This window comes from Myotis brandtii, unplaced genomic scaffold, assembly GCF_000412655.1.
Source record: "Myotis brandtii unplaced genomic scaffold, ASM41265v1 scaffold34, whole genome shotgun sequence".
NCBI lineage: Eukaryota > Metazoa > Chordata > Mammalia > Chiroptera > Vespertilionidae > Myotis > Myotis brandtii.
In genome coordinates, this window is record NW_005363098.1 from 4,987,265 (window position 1) to 5,001,336 (window position 14,072).

Below are 14,072 nucleotides of genomic sequence, written 5' to 3' on the forward strand. Positions count from 1 at the left end.
CCAAGTAGAGAAAGTGTTTAGGTTCTAGTTGGAGAAAGTGGGCACCATCAGTGTATTGTTGAATAATCCCAAATCACCTTACAAAACATTCTGAGCATCTAGAACAGTGAAAGTAAAATCTCATGGACAATATCTTTAACAAAAAGTTATCCCTACACATTCTAGAATAAGAGCAGGCAAACAAAAGCTCCAACTATTCATCTTTAACAAAAAGTTATCCCTACACATTCTTGATCTAGAATAAGAGCAGGCAAACAAAAGCTCCAACTATTGGCAGTAGCAGAGGGAAGAAAAAAAAGGAATTTCCAATTTTCTTTCAGCCAGAGAATAAGGAACGACTAACAAGTCCTCACCTACTCAAGGAAAGGTCTATCCTTGGAGAGGACACCTAGCAGGCAGGCCTGAAAATAACTGAATACTGGGGGAGGGTTAGAGAGCATGCAGTTTTCAGATGAGTGTAGAAAGATTAAAATAAAATTAGATTATCCTGGTATGGTCAAGTTCCAAGAGCTTCCAGAAATACACATACTTTCTGTAATCTCATTAAATCCAAAATTTATCTCTAAAGCCCCAAATTCTCTTAAGCCATAGACCTATGTATAACTTTCTCCATACCTCACATCCAGTTCATAATCAAGAACAAGCCACAGTACCTCCAGTAAATATCTTGATTGTTCACCTCTACCTATAACACTCCAGCTGAGCTACAATCATTGCCATCAGAAATTACTGCAATAGTCAATTAACTGGGCTACTATTACTACCCTAACCTTCTCCCCTTCATCTGTTTTCCTCAAAGTACCCAGTTACTCTTTAAGAATATAAATCAGATAATTTCGTATCTCCAAGCAAAAACTACCAAAGGCATTACATAACACTTGGAACAAAAGCTAAGTGTTTCACCATAGCCTACATGGCCCTACATAATCTGAACCCTACTTACCTTGATGATCTTATTTTCTACTATTCTTCCTCTCACACTAGTTCTAGGCCACATTGGCTTTATAGTTTCCCAAACACTCCATGTGGCTCCTGAACATGCTCATATACATACCTTAAATGCTTCCCCCTCAAATCTTTGCACAGCTCACTCCCTTTGTTCAGTTCAAATAGCATCCTATCAGAGACATCCCCTAAACATTCTATCCAAATAGGACTGCTATATTGCCCCACCCTTTATCAATTTCTTTTTTTTCTTTATATACTTTAGTTTTCTTCCTATCACAACACTTATCATTATTTGAGAGCATATTCTTATTGTTATCTCCCACCATAAAATATAAGCACTGTAAATACACTGGATTTATATACTCTATTCACTTATATTTCCAGAGCCAGATCCATGCCTTGTCCACAATAGGTACTAAGTAAATATTTGTTGATTAGCTGTATGAAGCATTTCCTAATTATAATTTCTTATAACTTGTTATAGCACTTATTATTGTCACAAGTTCAACTTTATCCCTCTACCTTTGCTTTTATATTTTAAAAAGGTGTTTTATACCTTTATTCTATGCTTCCAGTTCTTATGATTTTGCTTTAACTTTTACTCATTAATCCAAGTAGAATACATTTTTGTTTATAATATGAGAAATAACTTCATATTTACCTCCTTCCCCAATCTCCCAGTATGCATTTATTAAATAGTCTGAATTTATTTAGAATATCATTTTAACACATACTAGTATGTGAACATATATAATATCCTTAATAAATTCCTCATTATTTTTTAAAAATTTTAATGCATTTTGATGTAAATATTCTAGACATATATGCTAAACTACATACTCTTCTTTTATTGATAGAAGTTCATTCTGCTATGGGGCAGTCAAAATTTATTACAGAATCTGAAATTAAATTAAACCAGTGTGCTTGGTCATATAGTATGGCTTTCTCAAACAATGTACTTTTGAATGTCACCCATAACTTGTTTCTATTGTGTCTAAAAGTCATAAGGAATGTATGTATAAAGAAAGGATAAAGAGAAGACAAACCAGATTACAGAAAGAATTTCTAGTCATTTGATTTTGTCTAAGATATTCTAAAGTATTTTGATAGGATCTTTGCACTTTCCCTCTGCCCTGTGATTGGCTAAAATCACAGAACTATGTTAGAATTCACACTTAATGGGTTCAAGGCCTGTGTATCACACTCTCACTTTATAGCACCCTCTGTGCCCATTCACATATGTGCTCATTCATTCTAAGAAACATCTGTATTTCATAATGCAAGTTGAGACCAGGATTTTGCCCTGAGGGTTTACTATCTAACAACGAAATCCATGTATTTAGTTTTGTAACCAAAATGATGCTTTCTCATTCAAGAGATGCACTTGTGCATCTGCTATTTATTTGGCATGCTTTCTGGCTCTCTGTTACTCACTTCACAGTTTTGGTTTAGCAAATATATTGAGTGAAATGAGGAAAATTATGTAGACCCAAACAGTAGGAAGTGCTAAATTGTCATCAAATAACCAAGTGCTGAGTTTATAAGAGAAAGGTATAGTTTGATACTCCAGCCACTTTTTGCTGGATTTTTGATAAGATTGCCATAATTTAAAAAAGATGTTTTTATTGATTTCAGAGAGAGGAAGAGAGAAGAGAGGGAGAGAGACAGAAACATCAATGATGAAAGAGAACCATTGACTGACTGTCTCCTGCTTGCTCTCTACTTTGGATTGAGCCTGCAACCCAGGCATGTGCCCTGACGGGAATTGAACCATGATCTCTTGGTTCATGGGTTGATGCTCAACTACTGAGCTACACTGGCTGGGCAATTTTGTTTCTAATGGATAAATTTCTTTGAACTATATGGAATCAAAATAATTTATGACACCAGAATTCAAATAAAATTGACAATATTTGAGAACAAACTATCAACTATGTTTGTGTGTTAAATACTGTGGTTATATAAAATGTAATATTTTAATATAAAATCATGACTATCAAGCAAGCACTCACTTTTAAAAAGGAGCCACCAGCCTGGCCGACTGGCTCAGTTGGTTGAGAGTCATCCCATGACTGGAAAGGTCACTGGTTTGATTCCTGGTCAGGACATATGCCCAAGTTGCAGGCTCCATTCCCAGCAGGGGTCGTGGAGGAGGCAGCCAAGATTCATGTTATGCTCTCACATTGATGTTTTACTCTTTCTCTCTGCCTCTCCCTTCTTTTCTCTCTCTAAAACCAATTTTTAAAAACATATTTTAAAAAAGAAAAGAAAAAAGATGAGCTACCAGGAAAAAAGGACCAGGTACTAAAATTCCATATTCTGTCCCAACTGCCTTCTGAACTTTCATTTCTTGGTATCTGTGTAAATTCACCTACTTAATATTGTGGCACTCTCAATGCCAAAGTTATGTAGAGTGGGAAGTAAGGCAGGGTAATCATTCCAAATTTTCTATCCTATAATTCGCCAAAAAGAAATTTAAGTTTCACAGTCAAGTTACTTTAGTGCATGTTGCCTAGCTTTAGGCCCACAACTTGATAAACCTAAATTTTCAGACAATGGAGCAATGGAGATAGAGACTTGAAAGAAACAGAAAGGAAGGAGGAGGGGAAAATATTCCTAAAAAAAAGAAAAAGAAAAAGAAAGAGAAAAAGAAAGAGAAAAAGAAAAAGAAAAAGAAAAAGAAAGAGAAAAAGAAAAAGGAAAAGGAAAAGGAAAAGGAAAAGAAAGATTCCTTGACAGGATGAACCTATAATAGGGAAATGACTCAACAAAATCTTTACATTTAAAAATCATTTTTTCTCTTCTTGCTCTCTACCAGTGCCCTAAACTATTCCTTTTCAGATTTAATCCTCTATTTTCTCTTCCCTGCTTCTCTACCTCCATCTCTATAATGGGGGAAAGCTACCTTCATTCAGTGACTCACACGGGAATGCTGGTTTTGGTCATAAGCAAGGTTTCTACAACTTCACTGATGGAGGTGTTCCCCGTGAACAGAATGATTTTCCATATTATCTCTCCTCAGCTACAGCCAAACAGATGGCTCTATACTTTTAGGCTCAACTAAAGCATGCTGTGAGCGTAAACCCAAGGAGCTTATCCGTAATAATCCTGTGCAAATCCACTAACCATATTCACTCCATATACTTCATTGCTTTGAAGTGAGTGATTGTTTTAGATCCTTTTAGTTATGTCTTGCTTTTTTTTTTTAGTTAAAGTTTAAAAATGTGTAAAGTGGCAAAACAAAACAAATGTAACAAAAGATATGTTTGGATGTAAATAAGTTTAAAATTAGTAATTAACTTTCATCATGATAAATTCTAGAAAACACAGCAAAGGGGTCACTGAAACTGCTGGTAAACATGCTGAGAAATTCAACTCCTGTCTCAACTGGACATTTATTCTAGACTAAGTATGTATACATGTAGGCAGCCAGTAGTTTATAGCACATTTTAATATTTTCAGAGAACAGTTAAGTGATCCAATCCTTAAAGATACAGCATTCCCCCCTCCCCCCCCTTTTTTTTTTGCCCAGGAATCTGTTTTGGAAGCCAATTCAATGATTACTACTGGGACATGGAATTTTGATATCCATTTGGTATTGATTTACACCAGTATTTTTAAGGATGCCAACAAGAAAGTCCAGAATTTCAGGCAGCCAAAATTCCACAACAGACAACTGTCTTTTATTTTATAGCTTATGAATTTGGGGCTTAATATGATTTTCCACTAACAAGTTCTGTACCCCCTCCAGAGTGCTAAAGCCAGTGTGTAGATCAGCAAAGTAACACAGAACATATGAGGCAAGTTAATATTAAACTTGAAGGAAAACTATACAAATTATATTGTTTATTTAGGAAAAAAAGCACTCTAGTTGAAAAGGACTGACATATGATTTATTGTGAACACTTAACCAGCATGTTTACATTTTTGCTCTTAACCCCACTTGCAGCATTTGTTTGGTGGTGGGGTGGCGTTGGTTACAGTATTAATAAAGTCATGAATTAAAAATCCACTAGATATTGGTAAGGAATGGCTCTAAATACTTTTTGTCTTCTGTTTTTATTAAATGTCTAAAAAATGCAGAATCTTGTCCAGAAGGAGTAATAAGTCACAGGCAAATAACTTAAGGAAGTTAGACGAATATCTCTTTTTAAGCATAAGTAAAGAAAGAACCTGTTTAATTAAAAACAACAATATGTTCTTCGTTCCTAGAAATAATTCTGTTGCAAAACACAACTTCCATGTATATTTTTTAAAAAGTCAGTATAAATTTCTTTGTTAGGCTCAAAGTAATCTTTTGAAGGAGGTCAAAGAGAGAATAAATATTGGAACACTGGAAGAATTAATTTTTTTAGAAAAATCATGAAGACTTCTTTCCTGGGAAGGAAGGAAGGAAGGAAGGAAGGAAGAAGGAAGGAAGGAAGGAAGGAAGGAAGGAAGGAAGGAAGGGGAGGGAGGGAGGGAGGGAGGGAGGGAGGGAGGAAGGAAGGAATTGTCCTTTAAAATTTAAATATCTCATGCCTAAATGACATTCTCTAGGATTCTAGGCTTGACCAAAAACCTTCATGTTTCATACTTTCATACAATTTCTAATGTGGTTTTACATACTTGTTCTCAATGTAAGAGTCAGCAGTGATATATAATTGATCGAATCAGCATAGAAAGCCTTAGAATTACTTACCTACAGAATTGGATATCAAACACAGCATCTTGCAATGTTTTCCAGTAAAGAGAAATGAGTTATCTCACATTTTACAGATGAGGTCTATCGAAAAATAAAGGAGGAAGTATTTCTATAGCAGACATTCACACTAACCACCAAGAAAACCACACCAGATGCCCATGAGAATCTAAACTCATTCCAAAGATTGCCCAGGTCGCCTACCATGGATGACTGCAGGACCCTCACATCAGGAAGTGCTCTGCTTTCCTGGACCAGAGAAGAACTTTGGATAGATCCTCAGGCTCACCAGAGAGGAGGGATAGCATATACGTGAGCCCCCACACACCACTATATTTCTGAAACAGCCGTACAAACCAGAATTATTTTAACTGTGTTGTCCAACTGCTCCATCTAATGTCAGTTAAAGCTAAACATGAACTAATAGAAGAAAGACTTCTGATATCTATCCTTAACTTTTATAGTAGAAATATTTATGTAAAAAACTTCATTGAAAAATATATTGCTAAATTACTCCATAAAATTATTATTTGCTAATAACATAACTTTATCTACACAAACTTTTAAAACTGACATTGAGTGGATAAATTATTTCTTACCAAAAGTTACTATATCTAGAAGAAAATAAAAGTTTAAAATATCTATGAATTAATCTTCAAATGTTAATGTCTGTATCCCTACAATGTTACGAGACAGACGCTAAAAAAAATCATCATTCTATTTGTAAAGGTCAAGGAAATGTGTCTCAGGGACAGCCAAAGACACACTTATTGCTTTTATCAACCCTGGCCCTCCGTCAAGAACAAACATTCCTGGTTCATTTAAAAAAGAATAATTTTCTTATTTGGCACAGAGTTATGACAAATTTCATACTTAATTAAATTTCCAAAAGACACCACATTAAAATTCAAATTATGGCTAACTCCACCAGTGTGGCTGATGGTGAAAGTGGAGAAATGCAACTCTAAACATGTCAGGTACACAGAAAATGGCTTCACTTTAAAACTTAAGTTTATCCTTCCAAATTACTAGGTAATCAGCAGCAATGTGACTGAGTGACTATACCTGTACTTTATTTCCATTTGTTTTTATATAAACGCGTTGGTAGTCAGTCAAGTTCACTGTGTCCTCTGGAAATCTAATCATACAGAAAACCAGGTATGGCAGAATATATACTACCTAATATATACAAAGGAGTCCTGAGAGCAAAACATTAAAGGTTAAAGGAGGAGGTAACTTCTCTTTAAGGCTGGAAGAAGAAATTTGAGAAACTTAAATGCGGAGGTTCTAAAAACCCTGACAAAATGATATCACTCCCGTGTGGATAAAATGAACCTGGTCTGGAGAAGCTTGCTTAAGAATGTTCTGTTCAACCATTCTTGACCGATGGTGAGCAGTGCAATTGGCATCACAACTGGTTTATATCTGAACTTCGTCTTCTGCTTTAAGTTCACGGCACGTATCGCTTAGATGTGCTCCTAAGAAATCTCCATGCGACAACAGTGGAGTCATGGCAGGGGTCTGTGCTGTCAACAGGGAAAGAGATGGAGAAAAACTGGGAGTCATGGCTTCAGGCAGGGAACTGAGATGGTAGAGAAGGGGGGAGTGTGGGTATTTGTGAAGGCCCTGCCCTGGGGTCACAGCTGGCATTCTCGGTGGAACTGCTTTAATCCCAGGTTGGGCTACTGCTGTAATCAAAGGGGGTGGGAAAACAAAAGACTTCTTCTCCTTGGGAGTCCCAGGTTCATGTGAATGTTCGTCCTTCAGTTTTGCAATATCATTAAATACCGAGGCAAGAGGTTGGAACTTGGGTTCCCAACTGAGGAGATAATTCCAGTGATAGCTGCCTCTCCCATCATGATCAGAGGTTCTCTGTGTTGCGCATCTTGATTCTGCATCACCTGAAATAAAGACAGGCTCTTTCCTGACCTCAGCCGGGATGTCCGCTTGGACCCCTCTCTTCCTTAGTGTCTGGGGCAGCATATCATCTTGAATGTAGGCTGTGCCACAGCCTTCTCTTCCATCTCCTTCCTCGAGTGCATGGCTGGTTTCTGCTGTTACCACAGAGACCACCACGTCAGTTTCCCCAGACAAGCAGGAGAGCTGGTCTGAGTCCCTTGGGATTCCGGAGTCCGGCACCCTGGACTCCCGGTCACTCAGAGCTGAGCCAGAGTCCTTCCTGTAAGGGTGCTCATTGATCCTCTGGATCTCCTTATCTTCTGCCGTTTCTCCGTCCACAGAGCAGCGGCCACTGGAGTGTGAGTGCCGGTACAGATGTCGCGCGTCCTTTCCCATGATGCTTATTAAACTCAGCCATTCCGGCGTGGAGTCCGCAGGCACCGCCTCCTCACTGCAGTCATCCGTTGTCTGGAAGGGTTGGGGCATGCTGGCATCCCTGGTCAGTCTCAAACTGATATCTAAGGATGATGACGTTTTCTTGTCTTCGTAACTGTTGCCTCCATCTTTTTGTTTATGTCTTAAAATCAGGATAGTCAGAAGGATGATGAGCAACAGAAACACTAAAAAGGAGACGGCGAGGCTGATTGAGAAGCGGCTAGCTGACACCGCCGAGCGTTTTCCTTCCGAGGCAAAAGACACGTTCACGAAAACAGTACAAGATGCGACCTTAGAGTCCTGTTTAGGGCTATGAGCGATTATTTTCATTTCAATCGTGTCTTCTTTGCTGACTTGACTTCTTATGAGGGGAAGGGCTCTAGTCAAATAAATATTTCCATTCGTTTTATTTACTGAAAAGAAAGGAGATGGCGTTTCAAGGGAGTAAAGAATCACGCCATCAGTACCAGCGTCTGCATCTGATGCTTCCACTCTGCCAATCAGTTGTCTTATGTTATAGTTTTCTGGGAGGTTGAAAAAATATTGATCTTGAGTGAAAATGGGTTCAAACTCATCTATCCCCTCAATCTCGACCCAAACCATTAAGAAGGCTGTGGAGTCACCTTTGTCTTTTGCCTGAACCGTGAGGCAGTATCTATTGTCATTTTCATAGTCAAGGACTTGCTTAGCATGAATGTCCCCCGTCAGAGGGTCAATGAGGAAGGGATCGTGGTCAGGAGGTGCTCCATGAGTGGCAGGACAGGGGGATAAAATAGAATAGGTCAATTCTCCATAAGGACCTGCATCAAAATCCAAAGCATTTACAGAACATATGGTGGAGAACACAGGCAGATTTTCAGGAACAACACAGTTCAATCTTGGGAACAGAAACAGCGGTTCATGATCATTATCATCTAGGATACTGACAAACACAACTGCAAAAGAAAAATGTTTCTTTTCTTCATCTGAAGCTTGGATGGTTAAAGTGAATTTTATCGTTTCTTCATAATCCAAAGGCTTAGTCAAATAAAGGACTCCAGTTCTCTCTTCTAAGTAAAAATGCCCCTTCTCGTTCCCAGAGATGATGTGGTAGATGATTTCTGCATGTAAACCCACATCGCAGTCACTGGCTGACACCATGGTGATGTGACTCCCTGGAGGGGTACTTTCCTTGACATGCGCGTGATACGTCAGACTGTGGAATGTAGGTGGATTATCATTGGCATCAAGCACTTCTATGGACACCAGGGCGGTGGAAGTCAGTGGAGGGCAGCCGTGGTCAGATGCCAGAATGACAAGCTTGTGACTGGCAGATGCTTCTCTGTCCAGATTGTGAAGCAACACCAAATAACCAACCTGCTTAAAAGGATATTCTGAATGAAGGAAACCAGTTTCCACGTCGAAATTGTTCTGCGAATTACCACTGATGATGGAATATTCAACATGTGTGTTTTCAGGGGCCCAGTCATGGTCAGTGGTTGAGAAGGTGACAAGCGTGCCTCCAATTTGAGCATCTTCACTCAAGCTAAGATTGTAATATTCTACTGCAAACGCAGGGGGATGATTGTTCATATCTTGTATTTCTATCTCCACTAAGGTAAGAGCCCTCAGGTCAGGAATTCCACCATCACTGGCTTCAACAAGAAATTGAACTGTTGATTTTTCATCCAGAAGTACTATGGGGTTGGCCGTAAATATCGTGCCTGAAAAATAAGATGTAGCATTTCCATGCTGTGAAATTAAATTTTCATGATCCATTTAGTTAGCAAATGTGTATCAAATATTTACTAATGCGTTTGCTTATTTGTTACTTAATTTACAACCAAGAGTAACTCCAAATAGAAAATTAAAATTATTACATTTATACTTTTGTAACACTTAAGAGTCAGAAATAATATTCGTGACATTCACTCTACTTAATATGTGTGCTGCTTGCAGATAACTTTGCCATAAACTTGTCCTAGTTTTCTTTTTGTATAGTAAGTTGTTCCATTGCCATTTATTCATCTTTATCAAGTTTAGCTATAATGTCTACTCACTGTTAAACTTTCTCTGTACAATGCTTAACTGCTCTAATCTGAAATCACTTGCTTAAATGCATTTCACAGCCACAAATGTCTTGCTCTATAAAAACACAAACAGCCTTGGAAGGCATCAAATAAACCAGAACACCACAATGTTTTTACTCAGTAGAGATGCTCAAATAATTTTTTTCCCCGTTTTCGTTGGTCCTTATTGAGTGTTATTACTGAACGTTCTGTACCTGGGCTTCAATGAAAGCTTTCAAACTCTAGTAACACAAAGTCCTCAGTACTCTTTCTAAGCCTGGGATAACTACCTGAACTGTGCTTGGTTGGCCTGACGGACTAGGTGTTTACTATATGGGGGTCCCTGAACCTCTGAGCCATCGCCAGCATTTAATCAATTCCTTTTGCTTGCCAGCCACTGAGATGCTGGGGAAGAGAAATAACACTGGGATTTGCTATCACAGCATTTGACAAGAAGAGAAATAAGATGGTGGTGTTTATAATACTAGGGGGTGGGGATGGGGAGCTATTTTAGGAGCATTTGGAAAGGATTATTTCAGGTTTCCAGCCTGTAACTCAGACTCTGAACACTAAAGCCACTATAAATAACTCACCATTCCTAGGATCAATGGAGAATTCTGTGGAAGAGGAAATAATTCTGTAAGAAATGTACGCGTTGCTCTCTGAGTCTGTGGCTGTCACAGTCAGCACAGAGTACCCCACAGGCACCGATTCTGGAATGGTGACCTGAGGAACAAAAACAGAGAAATGGATGTTGTGCTACAAGACTACAGATATTCTCATGCACAGGGCCAAAATGTGAGATCATTTTATTTATTTTGCTTGTGGAAAATTCACAGTGAACCTGACTTTATTAGCTATGTTTATTTACAGAGTTGACATATTAAGACGATTATGTTGTGGTCCCAGAATTCAGAAAAAAATATTTTAAAAAGATTAATTCAGTTTCTATTTTCATTATGAAAAAATTTCCTTCTAAATTATTTCTGTGTGGTAGAGGATAGTTAATACATTCAGTAATATATTATTACTTATATACATTATCTGATTTAACTAGCCTTTATAGGAGATCATTACTTAGGTTAATTTCTCTCCTGGGTTTACACAGAAACCTAGCATGTGTTACATTCAAGAGTCCTAAAGCCGATTTCCAAGTACTTAGTTGAATGCTATCATTGTTCTCATTTCTATAAACATACACTATGCCCTAAAGACTAAAATTTCCACTTTACAGTTTTGTTCATAATTTTTTTCTGCAAAATGTTAATCAATACCCCAAAATATTCTAAAACTATGCCTAGGAAAGAAAAAGGTTTTCCAAATTAACTGCAGATAATCTACCTTAGGCTACAATAGGTCACATTATTGTCTTATTTGTGGCCTTGAAAACATTTGGCAAGTTCCAATTGTTATGAACAGGACCCCGATCCCTAAAAACTAGAAAAATGATAACATAGTTTCATATGATGACATATTATACATACTTAAGAAACTGGGTGGAATGATATATTCAATTTCATATATACTTCTATCCTCCATGATATTAAATAAAAAACCCTCAGCATCGACTTAAGCTCTAAAAACAGGGACTGCTGTCTGTCTAAATTAGTCTGTCCACAATGGTAGGCTTACATTGTTTCCTATTCTTTCCAGCTTGGGCTTGCTGCCTGTCTAAATTAGGCTTACATTGTTTCCTATTCTTTCCAGCTTGGGCTGTGTTTCAGCATCTCTGCAAGCTATTTACCTGGTAAGAATCTTGAGAAAACACTGGTGGGTTATCATTGACGTCCAACACATGGACAATGAGTGCTCCCTCTGTGTGGTGCACCGAATCAGAAATTTGGATAAGCAGCTCATATTCAGTAGCTTCTTCAAAATTCAATGTTTTCACTAGCACCACCACCCCAGTGTGCTGATCAATAGCAAACTTTGTTCCAGGATTACTCTGTTTGGCGAAACTGAAGATGAAAGCTGGATTCAAATCCACATCATGAACTGATATTCGAGTCACAATTACACCAGGCAGAGAATCTGAAATAATCATGACCAATGTCAGTCTCCATTAAAATTCATCCTTTGAAATATCTCTTGAATAGTTCAATCCAAGCTTTTTTATATTTATTTCAAGTCCAACATGATTTGCTTTTTCTTGGCATGATTTCTCATACAAAGCTCATTATAAACTAAACAAAAACTTTGAAGAATTTATAAGTCCAATAAAAGTGAAATTTTACCACTGAATTGAGAATTGAGGAGGTAGGGTAGAGTCAATTTTTATATTACATTTTTCCTTGTATGCTTACAACATACTCCCAGGACCAAGAAACATTCCAAGCCGCTTATTTGTACTATATAGATTCTGTATCAAAATCATATATTCATGGGGGTATGGGTGGGAAGAAGATTATTACTAAAAACACTAATGAAAAACAACATTTTGAAAAGTAGACAAGATTGAAATAAAAATGTTTGGATACCAAACTTAGGAATAGATACTTAGTTCTTTGGCACTTATCTTGCAAACATTTCTTTTGGAGTGACACATACATTGCTTCCTTCCCTTAAAATATGACTCTCAAACCTCAGAGGAAAGGTAGGGTAGTGTGGGGTAAGAGGGAGAGATCAACCAAAGGACTTATATGCAAACATATAGGCCTAACCAATGGACACAGACAACAGGGGGTTGAGGGCATGGGTGGGGGGGATGGGAGGTAATGTGGAGATAAGGACACATATGTAATAATTTAATCAATAAAAAATTTTAAAAAATAAATAAATAAAAAGAGAGAAAATGAAATAATACTATAGAAAGCCAAAGTATACACAGTACTAGTTATGAAAACAAATCTTTAGTATTATTTACACACAAAAATAATCACAAAAGAGATGACATGCTCAATGCCTCACACTGTATGTATCCTCTAGCCTACACTGCTGTGAAAGGGATTTTGTTTTTTAGCTTACATGTATGGTACAGGTAGAAAGAAGATGCCAAGGTATTCAGAATAATTCCACTGCATATAAGACTCCTGGTTTTCATATTCAAGCATGAACATTCTTGATGTTCACCAACCACATCTTAACCCGTTCAGTATGTTTTGATTTATGTTGTTTGTTCTTGTGATATACAGGGTGTCCCCCCAAAATATACATACACCCTTTGAATAATTAGAAAGCCAGTGCTTATTAAAATACATTTCATTTTCAAAATTGAGCTATCAGCTGTTAGAGTGTGTATACATTTTTTGAGATACCCTGTGTTTATATTGGGCACCCTGCTGCATTTTTATGCTAATGCATGTACTTTAGAATAGTACCTTCAGTAAAAGCACATGAAAATCTATCAAATAGGCAGGAAACAAAACTGAAGAATTTTTTTATTGATAGAATATTTTAGGATACTTAGAATATCTGGAGATATCCCTATATATAGAAATTTCTGGAATATTATCATCTGTGAGCGGTGATGGTTATAATTTGTTTGGAAAGGGGGCATAAAATGTTAGGAACACTGTAGGACTAAATTTAGTATTAATAGTACAAGGAGAGAGAGGCAAGTGAGGGGCCACACTATTTGGGACTTCAATTATAAAGAGTTGGGTTGCATTTTATCACTAGAGCCTTTGATCACAGGCAACTTTGGGATCATAATCTATTGAGTCATCATATATCCCAGAGGCCCAAACAATTAAGATTAATCAGCATATCACATAAAATTTTGTATTTGCAGCCTCTACCACTAATGGTGTAAAATTTTTCTGCAGATGTTTGCACGAGAGGAAAATGATGACTTTGCATGGTGAACACCAATCCCCTTCACTTATTACTTATTAATATACTGCAAAGACTGACAGAGTTATCAGTCTGAGATTGCTTCTTCTCAGAGGAGTTTTAGGATGATTATTAGTCAACAAAATGTGCTTCTTCACAGAGCAAATTTCATTCTTAAATAGGTGCACACAAAAAGAACCCATATGCAATGGCGGTCTGAGCATGGGGACTAACCTCATGCTTATCTGAATGTAAATCCCAGCTTCAACATTTAACTTCTTTGACATTGG

General features: G+C 37.4%; 1 protein-coding gene across 1 annotated transcript in view; it reads right to left on the minus strand.

Moving 5' to 3' along the window:
• Positions 1 to 6,389: 6,389 nt before the first annotated feature.
• Positions 6,390 to 14,072, minus strand: part of DCHS2 (dachsous cadherin-related 2) — a gene marked incomplete at its 5' end in the record, with an annotated part of 199,825 nt that continues 192,142 nt past the window's right edge. Inside the window, 3 exons of the mRNA XM_014543857.1 lie at positions 6,390 to 9,666; positions 10,605 to 10,737; positions 11,756 to 12,042. Of these exons, the coding sequence (XP_014399343.1) occupies positions 7,049 to 9,666; positions 10,605 to 10,737; positions 11,756 to 12,042 (3,038 nt within the window). The remainder of the gene's footprint in view (positions 9,667 to 10,604; positions 10,738 to 11,755; positions 12,043 to 14,072) is intronic.